Source organism: Eschrichtius robustus, chromosome 6 (genome assembly GCF_028021215.1).
Source record: "Eschrichtius robustus isolate mEscRob2 chromosome 6, mEscRob2.pri, whole genome shotgun sequence".
Taxonomy (NCBI): domain Eukaryota; kingdom Metazoa; phylum Chordata; class Mammalia; order Artiodactyla; family Eschrichtiidae; genus Eschrichtius; species Eschrichtius robustus.
Genome location: NC_090829.1, coordinates 100,799,665 through 100,824,284, shown reverse-complemented (window position 1 = coordinate 100,824,284; position 24,620 = coordinate 100,799,665). Strand labels below are relative to the sequence as shown.

The 24,620-nt window shown below is 42.9% G+C and overlaps 2 protein-coding genes across 12 annotated transcripts in view; one reads left to right on the top strand and one right to left on the bottom strand.

Moving 5' to 3' along the window:
* The window catches only part of CRYBG3 (crystallin beta-gamma domain containing 3), a 105,459-nt gene extending 95,724 nt beyond the window's left edge, over nucleotides 1-9,735 (top strand). For both annotated transcript variants that reach the window (XM_068546884.1, XM_068546885.1), the window contains 3 exons: nucleotides 6,903-7,061; nucleotides 8,344-8,503; nucleotides 9,308-9,735. In XM_068546884.1, coding sequence (XP_068402985.1) covers nucleotides 6,903-7,061; nucleotides 8,344-8,503; nucleotides 9,308-9,396 — 408 coding nt within the window. In that variant the 3' untranslated portion in view covers nucleotides 9,397-9,735. The remainder of the gene's footprint in view (nucleotides 1-6,902; nucleotides 7,062-8,343; nucleotides 8,504-9,307) is intronic.
* RIOX2 (ribosomal oxygenase 2) overlaps nucleotides 7,845-24,620 on the bottom strand; it is a 30,407-nt gene continuing 13,631 nt past the window's right edge. For 6 of the 10 annotated variants that reach the window (XM_068546888.1, XM_068546891.1, XM_068546889.1 and 3 more), the window contains 7 exons: nucleotides 20,081-20,184; nucleotides 16,502-16,604; nucleotides 15,584-15,755; nucleotides 13,589-13,677; nucleotides 11,973-12,059; nucleotides 11,392-11,508; nucleotides 11,025-11,185 (listed from right to left, as the gene is read on the bottom strand). In XM_068546888.1, coding sequence (XP_068402989.1) covers nucleotides 11,090-11,185; nucleotides 11,392-11,508; nucleotides 11,973-12,059; nucleotides 13,589-13,677; nucleotides 15,584-15,755; nucleotides 16,502-16,604; nucleotides 20,081-20,184 — 768 coding nt within the window. In that variant the 3' untranslated portion in view covers nucleotides 11,025-11,089. Of the gene's footprint in view, nucleotides 7,885-11,024; nucleotides 11,509-11,972; nucleotides 12,060-13,588; nucleotides 13,678-15,583; nucleotides 15,756-16,501; nucleotides 16,605-20,080; nucleotides 20,185-24,620 lie in introns of those variants that run through there. The other 4 variants (XM_068546895.1, XM_068546892.1, XM_068546893.1 and 1 more) reach the window with 4 other exon arrangements.

Below are 24,620 nucleotides of genomic sequence, written 5' to 3'. Positions count from 1 at the left end.
AGCCTCGGTAAATTTAAGAAAATTTAAATCATATCAAGTATCTTTTCCGACCACCATGCTATGAGAGTAGAAATCAGCTGCAAGAAAAAAACTGCAAAAAAACACAAGCCTGTGAAGGCTAAACAAGGCTAAACAACTAAACAACCAATGGATCACTGAAGAAATCAAAGATGAAATCAAAAAATACCTAGGGACAAATGAAAATGAAAACACAACAATCCAAAACCTATGGGACACAGCAAAAGCAGTTCTAAGAGGGAAGTTTACAGAGATACAGGCTTACCTCAGGAAACAAGAAAAATCTCAAACAACCTAAACCTTATGTCTAAAGCAACTAAAGAAAGAAGAAACAAAACCCAAAGTTAGTAGAAGGAAAGAAATCATAAAGATCAGAGCAGAAATAAATGAAATAGAGACTAAAAGCACAATAGAAAAGATCAATGAAACTAAAAGCTGGTTCTTTGATAAACCTTTAGCTAGACTCATCAGGAAAAAAAAAAGGGGAGAGGACCCAAATCAATAAAATCAGAAGTGAAAAAGAAGTTACAGCCAACACCACAGAAATACAGAGGCTCATAGGAGACTACTACAAGCAACTATCTGCCAATAAAATGGATAACCTGGAAGAAATGGACAAATTTTTAGAAAGGTATAATCTCCCAAGACTGAAGCAGGAAGAAATAGAAAATATGAACAGACCAATTACCAGCAATGAAATTGAATCAGTAATTTGAAAACTCCCAACAAACAAAAGTCCAGGACTAGACGGCTTCACAGGTGAATTCTACCAAATATTTAGAGAAGAGCTAACACCTATCCTTCTGAAACTATTCCAAAAAATTGCAGAGGAAGGAACAGTTCCAAACTCATTCTCTGAGGCCAGCATCACCCCGATACCCAAACCAGACAAAGACATCACACAGAAAAAGAAAATTACAGGCCAGTATCACTAATGAACATACATGCAAAAAGCCTCAACAAAATACTATCAAACCATCAAGTGGGATTTATCCCAGGGATGGAAGGATTTTTCAGTATCTGCAAATCAATCAATGTGATATACCACACCAACAAATTAAAGAATAAAAAAGCATATGTTCACCTCAACAGATATAGAAAAAGCTTTTGACAAAATTCAACATCCATTTACAATAGAAACTCTCCAGAAAGTGGGCGCAGAGGGAACATAACATAATAAAGGCCATATATGACAAACCCACAGCTAACATTATACTCAAGGATGAAGAGCTGAAAAAATTTCCTCTAAGATCAGGAACAAGATAAGGATGTCCACTCTCGCCACTTTTATTCAACACAGTATTGGGAGTCCTAGCCACAGCAATCAGACAAAAAAAGAAATAAAATGAATCCAAATTGGAAAGAAGTAAAATTGTCACTGTTTGCAGATGACATGATACTATACAAAGAAGATCCTAAAGACACCACCAGAATACTAGAGCTTATCAATGAATTCAGTAAAGTTGCAGGATCCAAGATTAGTATGCTGGAATTTGTTGCATTTCTATACACTAACAATGAACTATCAGAAAAAGAAAGTAAAGAAACAATCCCATTTACCATTGCATCAAAAAGAAGAAAACACGTAGGAATAAACTTACCTAAGGAGGCAAAAGACCTGTATTTGGAAAACCTTAAGACACTGATGAAAGAAATTGAAGACAACACAAACAGATGGAGAGATTTACCGTGTTGTTGGATTGGATGAATCAGTATTCCTAAAGCAATCAACATATTCAATGCAATCCCTGTCAAAATACCAATGGCATTTTTCAAGGAACTAGAACAAATAATTTTAAAATGTATAATGGAAGCAAAAGACCCCCGAATAGCCAAAGCAATTTTGAGAAAGAACTGAGCTGGAGGCATCACACTCCCTGACTTCGGACTATACTATTGTACAAAGCTACAGTAATCAAAGCATTATGGTACTGGCACACAAACAGACACATACATCAGTGGAATAGGATAGAGACCCCAGAAATAAACCCATGCACCTACAGTCATTCTATGACAAAGGAGGCAAGAATATGTAATGGAGAAAAGACAGCCTCTTCAATAAGTGGTGCTGGGAAAACTGGAGAGCTACCCATAAAAAAATCAAAGTAGAACATTCTCTAACACCATATACAAAAATAAATGCAAAATGGATTAAAGACCTAAATATAATACTGGATAGTATAAAACCCCTAGAGGAAAACATAGGCAGAACACTCTGACATAAATCACAGCAATATTTTTTTGGATCCATCTCCTAAAATAAAGGAAATAAAAGCAAAAATAAATGGGACCTAATTAAACGTAAAAGCTTTTGCAAAACAAAAGAAATCATCAACAAAATGAAAAGGTAATCTACTGAATGGAAGAAAATGTTTGCAAATGATATGACTGATAAGGGATTAATATACAACACATAAAAACAGCTTGTATAGCTCAACACAAATAACATACAGCCTGATTTAAAAATGGGCAGAAGAACTGAACAGACATTTTTACAAAGAGGAAGTGCAGATGGCCAACAGCCACCTGAAAAGATGTTCAACATCACTAACCATCAGAGAAATGCAAATTAAAACCACAATGGGATATCACGTCACACCTGTCAGAATGGCTATTATCAAAAAGAAGACAAAAAAGAAATGTTGACAAGGATGTGGAGAAAAGGGAACCCTTGTACACTGTTGGTGGGAATGTAAATTGGTGCAGCCACTGTGGAAAACAGTATGGAGGTTTTTCAAAAAACTAAAAATAGAACTACCATATGACCCAGCAATTCCACTCCTGGGTATATGTCCAAAAAAACCAAAAACATTAATTCAAAAAGGTACGTGCACCCCAATGTTCATAGCAGCATTATTTACAGTTGCCAAGATATGGAAGCAACCTAAGTGTCCATCAACAGATGAATGGTTAAAGAAGACGTGATGTGTGTGTGTGTGTGTGTGTATACACACACACACACACACACACACACACACACACACACGATGAAATACTACTCAGCCATACAAAAGAATGAAATTTTGCCATTTGCAGCAACATGGTTGGACTTGGAGGGCATTATGCTTGGTGAAATAAGTCAGAGAAAGACAAATACTGTATGATATCACTTACATGTGGAATCTAAAAAATACAACAAACTAGTGAATATAACAGAAAAGAAGCAGATGCACAGATATAGAGAACAAACTAGTGGTTACCAGTGGGGAGACTGGGGAGGGGTAACATATAGGGGATGGGGAGTAGGAAGTAGAGACTACTGGCTGTAAGATAGGCCCAAGGATGTATGGTACAACACGGGAAATACAGCCAATATTTTGTAATAACTGTAAATGGAAAGTAACCTTTAAAAGTTGTACTAACACTTTTTTAAAAAATTAAAAGCTCAGAAAAGTGCAAAACAGTGTGTAATCATCTAAAAGCCACAGGCAATGCCTGATTCAGAGGAAGGAAGCATGAACATGTGTGGGAGTGGTGGGAGGTTTCACGGAGGCTAGGAACCCATGCTAGGCTTTAGGGGTACTGTGGCCAACGGATATGCCATTTGTACTTCTCTGAACCCTTTAGAAACACTTTCACACTTGATTCCAACAATAGTCCTTTAGGGTAGGAGTTATTACAGTTGACTCTTGAACATGGGTTTGAAATAGGTGGGTCCACTTATACTCCAATTTTTCCAATAACTACTACGGCACTACAGTACTACAGTGATCCGAGGTTGGTTGAATCCACAGATGTGGAACCGAGGATACAGAGGGCCGACTATAAGTTATGCTCAGATTTTCAACTGTGCAGAGGGTTGGTGCCCTTCACCCCTGCATTGTCTAAAGGTCAACTGTATTCCTGTTTTCTAGAAGGAAAAACAAGGCTCAGAGAGAGAAAGCAAATTGGCAAAAGTCATCCAAGTGTCAGAAGCAGGATTTGAACCCATACCTATTATGCTCTAACATCTGTGTTCTTAAAACAACCACACCCTACTTTCCTCCAAAATAAGAGAAGCATTTACAGTGTGGTACCATATACTTCAGGCACTGAGCTGAGTGTAGGTAGCATAGTGGGTATAAATGCCGAGTCTCTGATTTTCAGGTCTGACATATAAGTGGTAAATAAATGGTAGCCAATAAAGTTACCCTAATTATTGGTATTGCTGCCCCCTTCTCTCTCTCGCTCTGTCTCACACACACACACACACACACACACACACACACAGAGGCATGTACACACGTGCACACACCATGCTCATCCCTACCACTCTGGTTCTGTTGGTTCAAATCCTAGCTCTGCCACTCAGAAGCAGTATGACTTTGGGTGAGTCACTTCATTTCTTGGCACCTCAGATTCCTCACTGGTGAAACAGTGATCACATTGCTTACCTCTCAGTATCATTGTGAGGGTTAAATAAGAGACTGACACAACATGTGGCTCATATTGCTGTGGTAACACATTTATTTTGAAAGGTTCTTTATTCACCATGTCCTTTGAGAGAACCAGAGATGCCCGACTGAGGGATACTAAACATCAGTGTGCTTTCTTGGCAGAGCGTGTGGTACAGGATTTCCTGACCCTCACATCTTGCTTATTCCTCAGTCCTGTCACATGGGATGATGGGTAACCGCCCTGAAAAGCCGTGGGGAAAAAGCTCTTCTGAAGTGGGATTTCAGTTTAGCTTTTACCGACTATATAATCACGCTTAGTCCCATGTTGTTAGAAACTTCAGAAGCCAAGTAGGATGCTGAGAACATTTCCCTCACTTTTGAAAGGGGGTTCCTTGCTGGGGAAGGATGTCCCTGCCTGTTGTTCAGGGCCCTGAGATAAAGGATAGCTAGAGTAGTAGCCTCTGATTTTACATAGGTTTTTGACAATTAACATTATATATTATTCTCCTTGCATTGTGCTTGGGGAAATTATTCCTGGTTAAACGTTTAATTTCAAAATAATATTTTAATAGATTATTTTCCCTTTGTTTATTTAGGCCACAGCTTTGAAACGCAGCAAAGGAATTCTAGGTTTCTAAAATAGTATTATGGGTCCTATTTCCTTTTTGGTAAAGCTCTTGGCACTGCTTTAGTTCATATTCTTGTTTAGAAATTCAGAAATCATTGAAATGTGATCCTCTTTGAGGTGGGGAATTAGGAAGTCACTAAGGCACTTATACTGCATATCAGTGTTTTAATGTATAATTACAGAGGAGTCAGACTACAAGTGTGTAATAAGGGTAATTAGTATCTTGTTTGAGTTAATGGATTAAAACTGTGATGTTTGGTCCTAACATAATTGGAACCCTCTCCTCTGTGAAGGTCACACCTGTTTTCTTATATATATAAGGTAAGGAAACTGTAGCAAAGAATGTAGTGAAGCGTCCAGAATTAATTGCAGTGGGAAATTTATAGAATTATATGATTTATAGACTTTTGAATTATAGGAATTTAAGTACCTACTGTTGCACTATGAATGTGGAAGTAGTGGTTTGAAACACATAAAACATTTTGCCTAGTAGAGGTCTTTTTCACCTGTTTTAAATTACCAGATTAAAAAAAAAAAATGTCTTTCTATTTGCTCATTCAAGTGCTCCGAATGTTTATTTCCTTAGGAAGGCAAACTTTAACTGGTCTCATGTTGACCCATCTTAAGTTTCAAAACAGAATATTCATTGGTGGGTTTACCATGATACCTTGTTGAATTTACCTAGCTCTTACATTTCTCAGAGTGAAAGTGCTCTTTTGTTAAATAACAGATCATGTGTTACTATTATTTGACAGGGTTGTAATTGGGATGCCAACACCTGACCCAAGTTGGGGATGTTGGGTGTCCTGTGTTATATTACATTAAGACTGGCAGACTAAGTCCTGGGGCTGAAAGAATAGTTTCTGTGGAGCTTCAGTCATGTGCTGTGTCCTCTTGTCATCTTATTTCACTGCCACTTTTGGAATCGGTCTCATTCCCTGTGTCTAAGAGTAACTAGTGCATTTCTGCACAGGCCTTAGAGCATCAGGGTGAAGAGGGAGTGTTTTGGTGCGGACAAACCTGGCTCTTCCTTATCTGCGTCACCCTTATTTGTAAAAATGCGGGTCATAATTGTACTTTCTTGAGGGGTTGTTCTGGTCATTAATTCTGACAGATGATATTACTGTGGCCTAGAAAGCATTTAGGACTAAGTCTCAATAAATAATAACTGTTATCCATAGAGGCAAGTCTCAGATTTAATATTTTATTTGAAAACTTCTTGTATATATTCCAGGCCCAGGAGATGAAGTCCTTTGTTACCCAGTTGTTGAATACCTACATAGTGATCACCTACATGCATGGTCTCTTTCCTTGAAATATTAAGGTCAACAAAGTATAAATATAAACAAAGAAATTACCAGTGCTACTAAGGCCCTCAGCTACCTGGGTTTTTCAAGACCTCCCATAGCATTCATTTGGCACTTAATCATCGCTCAAGCCAGTATGTCTGATTATTGTACTGTCTCTGCTAAGTTGTTGTTACATCCATGTAGGCAGTACCCTGCCCTTACTCCTACTCCTCTGCCTTCCTCAGGCCAGCTAGGACATAGTAGTTAGGGAATGAACCTCATTAAGTCCCTAATTCTGCACCGCCCCTTGCCATAATGGAGTGTGAGTGAATGAAAGTATTACCTTTCACCCTTCCAAAAGAGTGTATTTCAGAAAAAATATAATAGAGACTGTACAATTTAAGCTGTGTGTTCTGTGGTATAAGGATTTGTTAATAGAAAGTATTAATTTACACACATCTGCTAAAGTGAAACAGATATAAATAAGCTAAATTCTGTTACCTCTCACATCCCCCTCAAGCTCTCCTTTGGAAAGATGGATTTCCAGATTCAAAAGGTTTTTTCAAAATGTCTCTGTTCCTCCCGTCACAGCCTGCAGTGTACATTAGAATAAAGAACCGAGCCCAGGATGAGTATCTGACAGTCACTGGAAATGTAGCTGACACAAGGGCAACATCTGTGTGCATTTCTCCCTACAGTGGGAAGAATACTCAGATCTGGCACTACTGTCGAGGACTCTTTAAATCCAAGGTAACCAACCCCACTGATAGTATACCCCGCTTTTCGGTCTTTGGTCTTTTTCGTTTGGAAACCAGAATCTTGCCAAATCAAATGGCATGATAAAATAATGCAATTTCCTATCAACAGTGTTTTGCGTAATTATAAGAACATTGACATATATATTACTGAAGTATCTAGGTGAAATGGACTTAGAAACTAGATTTTCTACATCAAAAAATTCTCTATTTTAAAGTAAAAAGTAAGACTAACACATACTATGGATATTCCTAAATGGTTTTTTAAACCAGTGATAAAACTCACTGTACCCAAATGGACAATGTGCTTTTTTTTTTTTTTAATTTTTAAAATTTATTTATTATCTATTTTTCGCTGTGTTGGGTCTTCATTTCTGTGCGAGGGCTTTCTCTAGTTATGGCGAGCGGGGGCCACTCTTCATCGCGGTGTGTGGGCCTCTCACTATCGCGGCCTCTCTTGTTGCGGAGCACAGGCTCCAGACGCGCAGGCTCAGTAGTTGTGGCTCACGGGCCTAGTTGCTCCGCGGCATGTGGGATCTTCCCAGACCAGGGCTCGAACCCGTGTCCCCTGCATTGGCAGGCAGATTCTCAACCACTGCGCCACCAGGGAAGCCCCGACAATGTGCTTTTGTGAGACGTTCCTTACACTCTGTGGCCCAGATTAATTTAGCTGTCTTTGTGATTCCAAACATGTTGAAGCCTCCTCATCTTCAAAACATACAATGAAGGTAGAAGAAAGCTGCTGTTTTTTGGAGGAAGCTTAGAAAATAAAATTTAGGTTTCTTTGTTTTTCTGCAACCCTTCCATTATGTTTGATGCTGTGGGGAATAAGACACCAATTTTATTATATCACCAGTGGATTATCGACCATTTTCTCATGCTTCAACAAAAATGAAAAGCACTTAAAACTAATTATTGTCTGGGTATCTAGCACATCACCCAATGTTTTTGTAAGAAAAACAGGCTCGACCTTACACATTTAAGCTAACAGAGATTCAGCATTTAATTGTAATTCAACAAACCTTTGACCATCTGTTGTCAGATCCAGACCATCCTTTTAAAAACAAGTACCTCTAGTTCAGTACGTTTATTTCCATACCATCTCCTTCCCTCAGCCATAAAGAAGACTTAAAAAGTTGACTGAATTTATAATTATGCTAGTTTTCTTTTTAGATTAGACAGTCATGTCTCTGATCTGCTCACATGAAAGAAAAGGGGCCCAATCCAATTGATTTTAGTAAACACAGTACTGCCAATTTATTTCTTGACCCTTTTAGGCCAGTGACACATGTCTCGATGTGATTGGTGGTCGAGACATACCTGGAGCTAAAGTTGCCCTATGGACTGAACATGGGCAGTTCAGGCAGAAGTGGAGACTGAACAAAAATGGGACCATCAGCTCCTACCTCAGTGACCAACTTGTCCTTGATGTTAAAGGTAGGCCTGTGATGAAACCCAGTGTTCTGTGTCCTTGGATATTCATTTTAAATTCCAAGCCTCCTCCTCCTTATGGGTAAAAGAAGGCCTTACGCACAAGGGAAATATTAAATCATTTTTAATTATGCTTGAAAAAGTCAAGATACGCCATTTTAACAAACAAAACAATTAGGTATCTACGGATCAAGGAAAAGCCTAAGGACCAAGCCTACAAAGGTTTTTGTTTATCAGTACAGTTGTAAAATTTTCATTTTCTACATGATCTTTGAGAACATTTCTAAATTTGAAGCATCATCAACCATAAAATGTCATCCATTTCCTAAAGAAATATTTCTCACTTTCTGTTGTGAATTACTGTGGCCCTTAACATTTATGGTCCTTTAAATTTACCATTTAAACTTGTTTTTGAGTTCAGCAAGGTCAGGGCCAATATTTGTTCAGTGCTGTTGCTTTAATTGAGGTAGTCATAGCCACTCTTGGTGTAGAAACTAAAAGCCAGTGCCTGACACTGAGCTAGGGCACTCTCAGAGCGCTGTATCCTTAAGAGTCCCATTGTTAGGGCGCGCCGCTTATGCAGACATCTGTTAGACACACCTCTTAGCTTTGCAGTCAGTCATAATGTCTGATTTGAGGTGAAGAATAGCTACGCCTGTGTAACCTCAGTTTCCCATTTCAGACCGCTTTACAAACGACATATTAATCTACCCCAACAGTGAGTGGGCTGAGCAAAAGCTTGTGAAAACTGTGACACTGCTAAGCACCTGTGTGAACAAATGATCTTTCCTTTTGGAATTTCTGTTTTAGGAGGAAATTATTATGACAAAACTCACGTAATTGTAAATGAGCCCCTGGAGGGAGAAGAAACACAGAAATGGGACATTGAAATATTGTGAGAGAATCTGCAGCATCCCTGCGAGGGAGCAAAGGGAGAAGGACCCTCATGCCCCGTGAAAAGGAAGCTACCTGTCCTCATGCTTCTGGGATCACTGAGCAGAATGAACTTCTGCCCCAACCTTGAAGACTACTGCTCTTAACCATGGAAAAGCTCAAGATATTCTTGCCAGTCATTCAGTGTTCCTATGAAGAATGCATTAACAATTTCTGGGAAAGGTTCTACTCCTGCTTGATCTCCAGCTTCGGTGAGCAAGTTTCTTGAAGTCTGTTTTCTCTCCTTTCCACCAAACACGAATCCTATTCCTGATAGCCATTATAGGACACTGGTGATGCTGTCATCCTGTGTTAGTTATTAATCTCCTAGTAGATGTGTGTGTGTGTGTGTGTGTGTGTGTGTGTGTTAAGTGCAAGGCACAGAGAAGCAGAGTCCTATAGGTCAAGTCATACTTTTAAAAAGATGAATAATTTTTTTAGCAATATCTGAAAACATATTTAATAAACCTTACTATTAAGCTGCTGTATTAGATAAACATTGAAGGTTCCCTACTGAAGCTTTTCTAACTGAAGCACCGTAAGTATTCACACTTGTAACTGACCCCAGGGAGGGACCTCAGCTTTGTAAGGAAAAGGCTCAAGTATAGGAGTGTTTTCTGTGGCTGTTCTTTGCTCGGTCCTTCAAACTAAAAAAGCACAAATAGCCCGCGGCTGTCCTTGCACTGCACCCTTCTGGGTGACAAGACTGTAACCAGGGCTTAACCTATCCTGGTTCTGAGACCTCACCTGATCTACCCTCAAGAAGTGTTTATAAAGACTCTGTCACCTACGTGTAAGAATAGTCAAATTTTTCTTTGCCTGAAGTAAAGGGAAATTTCAAATGTTCAAATTAAGACCAAGTAGTATTTGATCCTTGACTATACCATTTTACTTTACAAAATGTGACAGAAAACTCAGTTTTTCACTCCCATTTTAAATAGCTTTCATTCAAGCAAAATCAGGGAGGATAATGTCTTTGACTTAGTTTCAAGTAATCATCACCACCATCACTATACAATTCTCAAGCATTTTTCCCTCCTGAGAGTTGGTTTTAAACTTACATTGAGACAACTGTTCCCTTCATCTCCAACTTTTGCCAGAAAGCAGAAAAAGGTCTGCTCTATTTTTATATATAGAAAGATTAAATTCTCCAATGATATTTTTAAAAATATCAACCTATATGCACTTTAGAATGTAAAGTAACAGTGAACTGTTTGAACTCAAAGACCCACTATTTTGAGTATTTTTTATAGAGACTTGGTCTTTCCATGTAAATATTATTGGCTTTTTTATTCCTTCCCTCCAGTCTCAGGCTCTTTTGTCATCTTTCAAGCAACATCTGTAAAACTATTTTATGCCCACAGATGTGAGTGCGTGCCTGTTAGTGATTATTTAAAGAAATTGATGTTATAGGGTAACTAACTAACTTTATTTTAATGGGAGGCCTTGTGTATACACAAAGGTATGTATATTTTCACTGTAAAAAACCAAGTTAAAAAATTCATGTTAATTGTTTAAAATTTTTCTAGAGCCAGTGAGGCTCTTTAAAGAAGTTGTTTCTTCCAAAGAACAAAGACAAAGCCAGGTAACGACATTTAAATTTAAATGATACATTTATTGAGCTGTGCCTTTTCTACCACACTGGATTAAATAAACTTGTCAAGAAGTATGGTTTTTGTCACCTTCTGGGACATTTAGTAATTTGCTGTTCTTTCTTCTATGTACCTCTGTTAGTACATACGGCCAACTGGTCACCTGTAACAGGTAGGTCTCATGTTATGTTACTAGATACACAGGTAAGGAAAGTTACATTCATTATGTCCTTGGTTCAAAGCAACAGGGGCTCCCTAGCACGTAAATCTTTGCAGAATCAAGTGTCTACTATTTTATATATACATATTAAAAAAGAAGCAAAGGCACTAGACTACTTGGATTAAACATTCTGTCCAGAGGGATAATACCAGGCTTTGCTTTTCCTCATCTGTAGTAAGTTTCAGGTCCTTGACAGAAATAGCTGAACTGTTCCAAATTTGCTTCAGTGCATCGATATGTGATAAAGGAAAGCGAAGTCCATGAGACTGAAAAAAGACAGATAAACCATTTAGTCACTTAGGTGGCATTTTCCATAATTCTCAATACATCATTACTGATATCCTTCACAAGTATGAAACTTGTTTCAGATAAGCTACTTACAAAAACTATTAGATAACTTACAAAAGTTGCTAATTCCCATATGAAAACTCAGACTTCATGAAAGGTATTCTATTTTATAGAGTAAGAAATATTAATCATTTGAAACGCTTTCACATTTGTTACACCTTTCCTACTGGGCCACAGGTCCTAGTACCTTTTAAAGCGGGTATATATAGCACAGAAATGTCTGACTGACTTAATCATCCTTGTGCAAGGGCTGTCAATTTGTGAAATGTTAAGTCCACACTGCAGTCATAAAAAATGTCATTACCCATAAATCAAAGGTAACAGATTCTTCCCAGCCACCACCAAATCACAGGAAAGACATGCATTTTAGGTTGGAACAAACCTCTGTTTCCTCATTTCCCATCATGTGTGTCTCTCGCCTATTCTTTAAGGAATGATAGATGTAAACCATCTTTTCTCGAGTTTCGTCCTTAAAAAAAAAACAAAGCCAAGTCGTCAACACCAAAATATTGAGCACTTCAATACTAGGAGGGTTTTCCAATACCAAAGGTCAACACCAAGAAAAATCTTAATGCCTCAGTGCTTAAGTGAAATTTATAGAACACTAAAGAATCCTTCTGGCAAAAAGTTATGAGATACAGATAAATATATATACACATGCAATGTAGGATGAACATATTTCATTATAGTGCTCACAGATTACTACTTGTGTGCAGCAAATAACCACTCAAGTCATCTTTTAAAAAGATAACAGCATCTTCAGAAACTTGATTTAATGAAAAAGCAACCATTTATATATCAACTTACCAATGAAACATTCAAGTTTTTCGTTTCATCATACCTGCACTATCTTTTTGCATCAGAAAAATTTGACATTCCTAGGTATACATAAATGGACAATTTATGAACACCACAGAGTAAATATTAATTCCTAAGAAATACCAGCTATGTGATCTATAAAAACGTCTATTCCACGTATAGTAAGTAGGCTCCCGAATGGTCTCTCTCTACTTCCCTTCCCTCTCCACCCACCTTAACACAGTGCAGTTTATTATCTCTTCCAGAACCTTTAGAAATTCCTTGTCACCTCTCACTCACTCAGATGAGGACTAAAAGCCTTAGCCTTGAAATAGAATGCCTCAAACTGAATGATTGGTTATCAGAATAACTAGGCTTTTCTTTTTTTTAATGGGGATGTGGGAGTATATACTTCTGAGGTTTTTATATATATGTTATAAACCAGTCTTCTCCAGGTCTGGCCCTGATGGCTGGAACCATCTGGTTATGGAGACATCTAGGTGCCCCCCGACTCTCATCCCCTCCAGACATTCACTGGACACCTCCCAAGAAAGCTGATTAGGAGGAACAGGGTGAAGCCACAGGGCATGGGAGAGTTCCCAAGGGCTTTAGGGTTGTGTAGGGTGCTTTCAAAATAAATGCAGAGGCTCCACACCAGACGAAGCCCAGGAACTTATAATTTCTAAAAATTTTCCAGTTGATTGTAATCAGCCAGTTTGGGGAGCCACTGGGCTAGGGGGCAAGGTTATGGAATGTAGACTTTCCTCTCCATCATCTACAGAATAGAGATTTTTTTGAGAAGGACCATCAACAAAACCGTATGTAAAGGCAGGTCTGCGCCATATACAGGATGGGAGAGGGACCGAGACAGGGAGACGCATAAACAGGGTCTGCAGCCGTCTAAGCAAAGGCAACCTGGCCTGAATTAGGAGACAGAGACCAGACGTTAATTACTAATTAGGGGAAAGAAGGAGGGTTCTGTGGGGCCGAGGACAAGCCCTCAAATGCCCAACAGGCAGGAAACTTTGGAGCCGTAACAGTGAGATCTGGGCATGATCTGATGTAAAGAGATGGCGTTCAGCTGTGCGGAGGTGGATGCCCGCAGGAGGAGGGCAGGGCCATTTGTCAGTCTGATAACCTGAGGCCTGCGATGGAAATGCCCTGAGAAGGGCGGAACCCTCTTCCCCTCTGGATACTCACGGATGGGTCCTGATCGGGTCCTACAGTGAGGACGACGTGGTCTCTAAACTGCAGCCTCACAGTGCTGTCCAACCCCGGTAACTGTCCACCTGGAAAACCCAGAGACAGGGAAAGCCAGCCTTCAGAGAGGAAAGCAGCAGGCTCAAACTTGCTTGCAGGAGCAACTCTTTAGGAAGTACACTTAGTAACAATCTGCAGGTGAATCCAAATGTGGGGGCGCCCTCTCCAACTCAAGTATTTGCTCTCCCCGACATTTACGGTGATCTGAAAAGTGTAGCTTACACCCTGATGGAGCTCATCCTTATACTGAAGACACACATACAGACTTCTGTCGTGATTTATCTAATTGTAAGTTCATTAAATAGTTGTCACCAGTACCCAGGGAGCACATACTATCACGGTACAGACAGGGCCACCGTGCCTTCTGCACAGGACGCTCTCACGTCTCCAGTTTCTATTCCCTGCTTGCTCCACATGTGGACTCTGAAGGGACTTCCTGAGCTCAAAGTGCACCACCCCTCCAATTACTAGTTGCGTGACCATGGCAAATTATTCAGCCTGTGTAGGTCAAGTGCAGTGTCATAAAAAAGCCACCTAATATAAGTCCACAGAAAAAACTACTCTTTCCTAGATTGGATTTAACTTAGTGAAAAAGCAGCCACTACAATCAGACCAGCCTTACAGGGTCTTCTGGTTGGAGAAAGAGTTGAGGGGTCATAAGTTTATTGACCATAAGGACTAAGGCAAGGAAAACGTTAGATAAAATGTCCTAGGCTCTAAGCTGATACTCAGAACACTGTTCTGCTAACGATTAAAATATGTGCTGGGAAGACATGTGCTATTTTGAGTAGATGCTACCAAAAACAAATAAACTCCCCCCACACCAAGACTATAATAAAAATGTACATAGAATCAATGTTAGGAGGGACCTTGTAGAGTGTGTATCTCGGTGGTTCTCCACTGGTGATAAGGCCTTTATGAAAATTAGTGAAAATGAAACTCTCCCTCTACCTGACTAAGAGAGAAGCAGCCTGCGAGCCAGCCCGGCACTCACAGCTGTGTCTCCATGTTCTCCTGCTGAACACAGGCCATTACACAGAACCCTGATATTAAACAGGGCCCCGCTGTGACTGAGAGAGATCGAGACAAAACCAAGACCACTTCCTCATCAGGTCAGAACTCAGGCCAAAGCAAGGACATTGTCCAAACCACAGAAGTGACCAAACGTGCCCTATGCTGGCTAATCTGAGTGACTACTGCTGCTGCTGCTTTACCAATTGTCACTTTGGCTTCATTTCACTCCTCCTGCTACTAGCTAAGATTTACAGGAGACCCAATCCGAGAATCTCTCCTTCTTCCCGACAGCATTCAATCCCGAGCAAAGCCCTGCTTCCTTGAACCCTCCTGAAAATCACCTAACTCAAACCCAAATCCTATAAATCCTTTCCAACATCCTTTTACTGAGGTGCCTACAGCCCCCAATGGCGTGCTGTCTTCCCTGTTACAAGTCAATAAACCCAGCTCTGTCCGACTACAGGGGTGTGGTGTGGTCTCTGCTCCAGAACACCGATATCACCATCCACCCAGAAGTCTGTCAATGTCATCTGTACCTTAAACCTGTCACAAAATAGTCACCTGGGACTTGGGAGAAGGTCTGATAATCTTGGGCATTCCGGTAGTTCCCCTGCTGATGGCAACATTTTACCCATCCCTGAGTTAATTCCAACAAGATTATTTCAATGTTCAAGTTCTTAAAACTTCCTGAAGCTGATGAGTTCCAGAGGGGCCGTAAACACACATACTTCTCACCCCAAATCACAGGGCTCTCCTTCCCCATCAGGCTGCATGTCCTGACCAACCTCACACTAAGGATGGGCCCACATTAATCCTCAAATGCTTCATACATTCCATCAGCTCAAAGAGGTGCCCACCCAGAAAAGCTCAAAATATCCCACGTCAGCCCCTGACCACCTAGAAGGAAAGAGCAAGCTCTACCTGGTGTTGAAAGCTCTACTCCATCCCCCAAATAGTAAGGTGGGAGCCTGTTCATAGCAAAGTCCTTCTTCATGTCTGCTGAGAGCAGTTCTTTGGTGCCCTCCAGCTGGTCTGCAAGCATCCTCAGAAAGCCACTTAATTTTCTTGTTGCAACGGCTGTGGTTTCCACCTGCTAGAAACACAGAAGTGAGTCCGGGCTCAGACTCCAGCGACCTTACTTACAGCACAGGTCGCAGTCTCTGGAGTAGCGCACTGAGCACCACTGCCCAGGGCAGACGCAGATCCCCTTAAGAACAGTATCCCTTTATTTCCTCATAACCACCGTTCATCTTAAGCTGCCTACCGTTTGCAAAAAAAGATCAATTTTCAGGGTTTTGCCTGAAAAGAGGGATCCCTGGGGATATAGTACAGTCTCGGCTTTGCCTTTTGAAAAGCAAATCACTGTCTAAGGTGACTGCTTGAGACCGCGAAAGCACCCTTTGCTCAGCTCGGCACTAATGCACTCATCTTCTCCAAAATAGCCAACAGGGCCGCTGTTTCAAAGGTAAAATCAGGACGGACAGGAAAGCCAGGGAGCACACCAAGGCCAGGCTCTCTCCTAACTAGTGATCTCACGTGTGCCGAGGCTACAGTTCCCAAGCCAGGTTAGTTATTCATTCAACCACTGACTCAGCCAGCGTTCCCGGTGCCTGCCACTGCCGCCATGAAGTGCAGCAAGCGGGCCACCTGCACAGCACTGTTGGTCCTTTGGGTGGCACGCAATGTGCAGCACTCCATTCGTTCTGCAAACCACCCCGCCCGGGAGAAGACAAGCTTGGCTCACACGGGGAGGATTCTGGGGTCCCGAGGAGGGAGCCACAGCTTCAGCTGGCCTGGGCCGTGGTTACCCCTCCTTTCCCACCTGCCTTTACTCCTTACCAGGAGCAGCTGCCGGGGTATGCCGGCCCGTAGCTCTACATCTGCCTTTGCGGTATCAAACACGAGCCCTGAAATGGTGTCCAAAAGGAAATCTCCCCATGAACTGGAACACGTACCAAGAAAAAAAAAAAAAAGAGTGAACACATAAGAAATGTGCATAGAACACTGATTACTAAAAGCCTAAAGCTACAAACTGTCACACCAATTCCCCTGCCCTGACATCTTGAGTTCCACTAATTTCACATTACTCAGCATAAAGACTTAAGGCTTTCATCAATCATAGTCTTCCCTTCCTCCCCATCCCAGACACTCAGGTGCAAAATTAAAGGTGGGAAGCTAGGCTTCCTTCATGATTTGTCTTAAACGTAAAGATACCAAAGAATTAATTACAGACTGTCATAAAGTAGGAAGTTCAAGGGACCAATTTTTTTTTTTTTTTTAATGTTTTCAACTATATAACACAGAGCCTTGAGGAGAGCTTTGCAGGAAACTTTAACCCTCAATCATTATAGGACCTAAAAAGATTTTTATGTGCAAAAAATCCAAAGGCAACACATTTAGGGTAACAGCAAGATCCCTGGACTGTGTAATTATCTGAACAGTTAAACACTTCTTTTTCCTTTGTTCCTTATAAAAAAGACGGGTACTCTTCCTCAGCAAAATATCCAACATCAACAATTTCAAAACAATTGATTTTGCAACTTGTTAAACTCTGGCAGTGGTTTTACTGGGGTAGGAGATAGAAGCCAGAGGCCAAAAATACCATCTCGGGACGAGCATCAGTGTTCAGTTGCCTCTGCTCTCTCTGGGGCATTTAGAATCGCTCGCGCCTCAACGTGTGCCAGTGTGAGAAGCACACGCTGTGGGGCTGCTCTCTTTAAATACTTCTGAGCTGTTTAAAATTTTCCTCTGTGTCACCAGCAGATTTCAAATTGCTGGCTACATGCAAAATGGAAATTCACAGTATGACTTTTGCTTCTCACTCAGTAAGCAAAATTAACACTTTTATGCTTCCCTCCTGGGAAAGTGGCAAAAGAGGACAAAAGCCACATGAGAGACACTCCCCCCAAGACGTCCACTCCTCCGTGGTAGCCTGACCACTTTGTGACATAATGCTACACCCAACCTCACACCTTTGATTGAACTTCGACCTGGAGGACACATACAGGCCTTTCAGCAGCATGAAATAATATCGTCCTTTGAAAGGTCCCAGGTACAAGTCACGCAGCAGTAGCTCACGGAGGAGTTTAAGTGCAGTTAAATTGAGCTCCGTGTTCTTCTAGGAAAATGGATCTTGGGCCTTTCCAAAGTTTGGAAATAACACCTCTGGAGGGGTTCACTTTGGTAAAGCAGCCAAATCGACAGGCCACTGTCTCATACAGCTGGCCCTAAATGTTCCAACGGTGCTGCCCTTGAGAGGGGTTAGGAAAAGGCCCAAGCCCTCACTCTGCCACAGGCCTTCAGGAGCACCAGGACCAAAGCATAGGGACATCTCTGGGGAGCGATGGTCCTCGAGGTACATCTGTCCCGTCCTAGCACCAGCCCCGCTGACAAAGGCACAGGTCGGCATCCAGCTTAGATACACGGGTCACGGTGCCTACCCACAGCCCCCGGCAGGCGTCCTCTGTAACTCAGACTGCTCTTCCCCAGCCCTGCTGCCTGCAGAGGGGGTGGGTGGGACCAGGGAAGGCTACCAGTTCATCCTGGGGACTGGGAAACAGCGAGTCAGGCACTCAGCGGAAGCAAAAGCTAATAGGTTCAACGAGACAGAGGGAGGTCAGAGAGGTAACTGAGGATGCCTTGTCATGAGCCAATGACGTGAGTAAATAGAAACCGAGGAAGGAAAACAAGGGAGCGAAAACCGATTACTAGGAGACCAAGAGAAATGAAAAAGAGGGAGAATTAGAGAAAGAGGGAGCAGCTGAGTAACATCCACGGCGGGGCACCATAAGATGGACATTCATGGGGCCAAACTATCAATATGTGGCTGCGAAGGCCCAGAGCTGCTTTGGTCCAGAACGAACTTCTGGTTCAGCCTCCCTGCAGCCTGCCCTTCCCCAGTTCCTACGACCCGCCCCCTCAGTCACCCCTGCTCTTCTTGAGCTGCGCTCAGAGACTGTTTCTCGCTATGCAAGGCACCTAACCAGCCATGGTGACAGGGCATTTTACATAAAGGAAACCCCAAACAAGCTTTAGCTTCTACTTGTGGGCAGAGAGCCTAACTTCAGGCCAGACTCCAGCTAGCTCCTCCTGTCTCTTAAACACAGGGGGTTCACTTCTCGCTGAAAAGCCAGATGAGGAGGCAGAAGAACGCTTACTCACTTGTTCTGCAAGATACAGCTTTGAAGTTAGGAGGCGACCGGCTGTCCCTCAGGCCGGGAATATCCTCTCCTACTCTGACCTCCTGACCCACCTCTACTTACTCATCCTGTAAATCTCCCTCAGCTTGGGAGTCAAGTCATTTCCGAAGCCTTCCCTGAGGCCCCGGCTTAGCTAAGTGCATTCCTCTGTGCTCCCAGAGTCTCCTCTGCAAACCTAGGATGGGATGTATCACACTGTCTGGTAACTACATGCCTATCTCCCCTCCTTCCACCACTTCCGGAGAGTAAGTTCTCTCAAAGCGCCTTCAGTCCCATGCCTACGATCCCAGCAACTAGCACAAGGTGTAGTGCTGCATGAGGAATAAATTAATGACTGGCGTTTTTAACGGGACCTGGACTACTGAGGTCGCTGCTACCAGGAAATGACTCACTGGGCACTGCTGCCCAGGCCCTGTCATGTGACGAGGCACTTGCTGAACTGGAACATGGTTTTAATTGGAATTGTTCTCAGCACACGTGCTTTTAGGACTCACTGTTCCAGACTTCCTTTCTGACTTTAATTTCATGAACTGTAAAAAATGGAAGCCTTAAAATAGACCCAGAGGTTTCAATGGATAGAGTTTCTGTTTGGGGCGATGAAAATGTCTTGGAAACAGGTAGTGGTGATGGTTGCACAACAGTGTGAACATAATTAATGTCAGTGAATTGGACACTTAATGGTTAAAATGGCACATTTTATGTTATAAATATTTTACCACAATCAAAAAAAAATTTTGAAGGAGGCAGGGGGAGAGAGAGAGAGGGGAGAGAGAGAGAGAGAGAGAGAGGGGAGAGAGAGGGGGGAGAGAGAGAGAGAGAGAGAGAGAGAGAGAGAGAGAGAGAGAAGAAGGGAGGGAGGGAGGGAGGGAGGGAGAGAGGCAGCGGATAGGGGTGGGGAAAGAGACTACAAGCCCAGCCTGGCAACACGAACACACTGCCACACCCACAGCTATGCTTCTATCTTCCCAAACCATGGGAGCCTTTATCTGGGCAACTCCCAGCGTTCTGTAGAGTCAGGGTCATGACGGGCCAGGAGGAAGCCCAGACGAGTGGGTCAATGGCACAGGTAGGACGCTGAAGGAACAGGAAGTCAGCCGCAAACCCCGGGGGGGCCGGATAAGTAGGAGAGAAGCAGCTAACTCCCTCACGTCCCCTGAACACGCCGCTGCGGCCACAGCTCGGAGCTGTTGGGGACGCGAGGTTGCAGGTGAGCGCTCACCTGCTCTGGTAGGTGCTGATGGTCACGTGCGTGGAGTGGGCCAGCCCTGAGGGAGTGTCCGCCTGATGAATGGTCCCTCTGGGAAAGTACAGCAAGTCTCCCGGCTAAAGGAAAAAAAAAAGGGGGAAGGAGTTAGTAAGGAGGATATCTTCTCGTTCCGCTAGAAAGGCTGTGAGTTTCAGTTCTGCATTCTAGAAACCTCTGTGTGGTGATTCGAGCAGTGGTCTGCATGCTGGTCTCTGTGGTATCCACCAGTCTAGCTCTGCTGTGTCTGTGAACCTGTCACCATGAACCCCAATCCTGGAGAGGCTTCCAGAGCCTGAAGTCACTTTCTTTATTCATAAGCTGAGACCAGATACACCTGAAGCCACCCTGGGATCAAGGTGACAGCCCGTGCCTGGGCAGCCTGCTCCCTCCTTCCACACCCTTCCAAGGGGGCAGTGAGGAGTAGGAGCTTCAGAGCCATACAGAGGCTACACTCACTGGCTGGCGACCCCAGCAAATTACTTAACCTCCCGAGGCCTCAGTTCCTTTATGTGTAAAATGGAAGCAATCGCCCCAAATCTCACAAAATTATTTTGAGGATTAAAGGAAAAAAGTTCTTGGAGCTGCCTTCCCTGGCGGTCCAGTGGTTAAGACTCTGCACTTCCAATGCAGGGGCCATGGGTTTGATCCCTGGTTGGGGAATTAAGATCCCACATGACGCACGCGCAGCACGGCCAAAAACAAAAAGCTCTTGGAGCAATGCTGGGCAAGTGGCTGTGGCTGTATTGTAATTCTTATTTTACCTGCCAGTCCCTGAGAGTCTGTGAGCTCTTCCAAGCAGGGTCCATATCCATCTTGTATCCTCAGGGCCTAAACCACCTAAGCATCCAGCACACACCAGAGGCTCAAAAGATGTTTGGAAGAATGGATGAAAAACCCTGTAACCCTTCATTTGAACCTAAACACTATATGTAACTGAAGATCAGTCACTTCTCGGGCAGTCACTTCTCCTCCACCCTGTTCTATTTCTTTCCCAAGCCACGGAACAGAAATATTTTCCCCAAATCACTACTTCCCTGGAGCTTCCTCCTCCCTAATCCCATCCAGAAAAAGAACATTCTGTATAGAGCAGTTGCCTGAGCAGAGGAGAGGAAATCTTGAAGAGTCGCTTATCTGCTCTCTGCAACCCTGCGAAGCCTTCTGTCTCACTGGTTGAGAGCATGGGCCCTGGAGAAAGAGCTCAAGAAATATCAGATTAAAAAAACTTCTTTTTGGGGGGCTTCCCTGGTGGCGCAGTGGTTGAGAATCTGCCTGCCAATGCAGGGGACACGGGTTCAAGTGCTGGTCTGGGAAGATCCGACGTGCCGCGGAGCAGCTGGGCCCGTGAGCCACAACTACTGAGCCTGCGCGTCTGGAGCCTGTGCTCCGCAGCAAGAGAGGCCGCGACAGGGAGAGGCCCGTGCACCACGATGAAGAGCGGCCCCCACTCGCCGCAAGTGGAGGAGGCCCTCGCACAGAAACGGAGACCCAACACAGCCATAAATAAATAAATACTTTTAAAAAAAAAAAACACTTTCTTTTAATGCTAGGTACATACATAAGTAATTATGTATGTACTCATAAGAGCTATCTTGCCCTGAATAACACCAATCTGACAGGGAAACTAGTACTTCAAGTGAACAAATGCATTACTCATAATTACAGCTACCATTTGTGAGAGTCTGTGTGCCAGCCCTGTGACTAAGGCCCTCACGTACATGTTTCATCCATCCATTCATTTATTCATCCCACAAACACCTGATTAACCCTTCCCTGCCCACCACCCACGCCAGGCACCTGTGCTAGGCACCGGGGGAGAGAGCACTGAACAAAACAAAGACCTGCCCTGATGGAGCACATTCCAGAAGAGAAAAACATTTGAGAAGGGAGAAGGTACGCTAGACAGTGAAGACAGTCTAGTGGGGCAAGAAGGATAAAATAAAGCAGCAAATAAATAATGTCAAGTGATGGTGAATGCAAAGAAGACAAAGTAAGCAGAAGGAGGAGGGGAATGATGCTGATGGAAGTGGGGGGTGGCGGGGTGTGTCTGGGATTAGAGGTGCTATTTTACCCAGGATGGTCCATTAAACCTCACTCTGCTAAGGTGACATTTCAGTAGAGACTTTAGGAAATGAGCAAGCCAGCCATGCAACGACCTGGGGAGAAAGGATTCCAGGCGGAGGGAAGAGCAAGTGCAAAGGTCCTGAGGCTGGAACGTGCCTGGCAGGTTGAGGGGCATCGGTTAGGCCAGTGTGTCAGGAAGGTAGGTGAGTGAAGGTGGGAATGATGGGAGGTGAGGTGAGCAGGCAGCAGAGGGGCCAGATTACAGGGCCTTCTAGACCATTTTAAGGACTTTGGCTTTTCTATAATGATAAGACAATTAGCCATTTGACATACCATTGTCCTGTTTTGTTTATTCTGAAAGAACTAGAAAAGCTAATTTTTTTAACCAAGAAAAAAAATATTTCTGGCTTCAATCCAAAGGCTACATAAACTAGCAGCATAAAGCCTTGAGAAAAGGAGAACTGGGTATAAATGAGTTCCATTTTCAATGTCTTTAATTATTCCATTGATATTAATGCCTCTGAAAGTATACACAATGGTAATGAATATGGTGGTATACTAGGATGTTGAAAAAAATTTTTAAGAAATTTTATTACAATTTTCCATTAATTAGATCATCAAAACGTACTGTGCTATCAATTTTCCATTTAAGTAATAAAGCATTGGTTATTTTTTTTAAAAAAGGACTTTGGCTTTTATTCTGGGTTTAACAGAAAGACAGTAGAGGTCTGGGCAAAGGGTTCACGGGATCACAAAAGGATCATCATGGTTGTTATGTCAGAAAAGTCTGCAAAGGGGACACTAGATAGGAGGCTTTTGTATAAATCTATGTCCAAGGATTTTGCCCCGAACAAGTAGAAGAATGGTGACACATTTGCAGGGAGAAGGAGGTTGGGGACAGGGTAGGACATGGGATTTTGGTTTCGGGAATATTAAATTTGTGGTATCTTTTACATTTCCAGGGAAGACATTAAGTGGGCAGCTGGATTATGAGTCTAGAGTTTAGAGATGTGGGCTAGAGATCTAAAACAGCATTTAAAATACATCAGTGTAGAGGGTACCTGAAACCTTGGGAGGGGATGCTGATTGATCAAAGAAGTCCAGGAAATGAGCCCTGTACCCCAAATTAGAGAAGTAGGAAGACTAAGGACAAAACAGCGAAGGAGAATGAACAGGACAGTCAGGAAGGTGGAGAGAGAACCAAGAGAAGGTTGCATCCCGGAAGCCAGTGGAGAGGGTGGAAGTGACCCACTGTGTCAAATGCTGACGACAGGCAGACTAAGATGGGGACTAGGAGTTGACTGCTGTACCTGACGACGTGCAGGTACCCTTGAGAATATTTCTAGAGGAGCAATGGGGAAGAAAGCCTGCTAGAAAGGGTGCCCAACAGTGGGAGAGTAGAGGAAATGAAGACTGGGCATTATGGCAGGGTCTCCCAAAATGTCTACATCCTAATACCTGGCATCTGTGAATACTTAGGTTACACGGACAAGGTGAATTAAGGTTGCTGACAGGGGGATTATTCTGGATTATCCAGGCAGACCCAATGTAATCACAAGGATCCTTAAAAGTGGAAGAGGGTATTGGAAGAGAGAACCAGAGAGAGGGCAGCATGAGAAAGACCAAGCTCCATGTTGCTGGCTTTGATGTCGGAGGAAGGGGCCATGAGCCAAGGAATGTGAGCAGCCTCCAGAAGCTGGAAAAGGCGAGGACATAAATTTTCCCCTAGAGCCTCCGGAAAGAACACAGTCCTGCTGACACCTTGATTTCAGCCAAGTGAAACCCCTTTTGGACCTCTAAACTGCAGAACTACAAGATAATAAATTTGTGTTGTTTCAAGCCACAGAGTTTGTGCTAATTTGATAGGCAGCAATACATTGACATATAGCCATCACTTCCATGGAATTTCACTGTAAAGGCAGCATCAAAGTAATATTTTTAAATCTTTACAACCTACAAGATAAACATTATGATCTCCCTTTTAATAAAGAAGAAACTGAGACAGAGATCAATAACTTGCCCAAGGACATGCAGCTCGTAAGTGACAGCAGCTGAATTCAAACCCAGGTTTGTCAGATCCCCAAGCCACAGAGATGTGTTTCCATTATAGGGGTGGTCTTCACCCCAAGACCTCAGGTTTGGCAGACGTACCAGTCAGGCTGCCACTTGGGTAGGAAGGAAGAGGGCTGAGGAGGGCTCCAGACCGCTCATCGTAGCCCCCAAGCCCACCCCCACCCAGGGCGACTCAGATCTTCGATTTCATACACGGGGCATTTATGCAAGATTTCATTTTAAGAATTCCACTGATTAAAAACTCAATAGACGTACAGCTTGAAAATCCCCGCGGGACACAGCGCCGTCTTTCTCCTTCCAGGAGACTCAGGGCTCCTCGTAGTGAGCTGTGATCAGGATGGGTATGATTAGCGTGCAGTGCTCCACCTCCTCCAAGCCC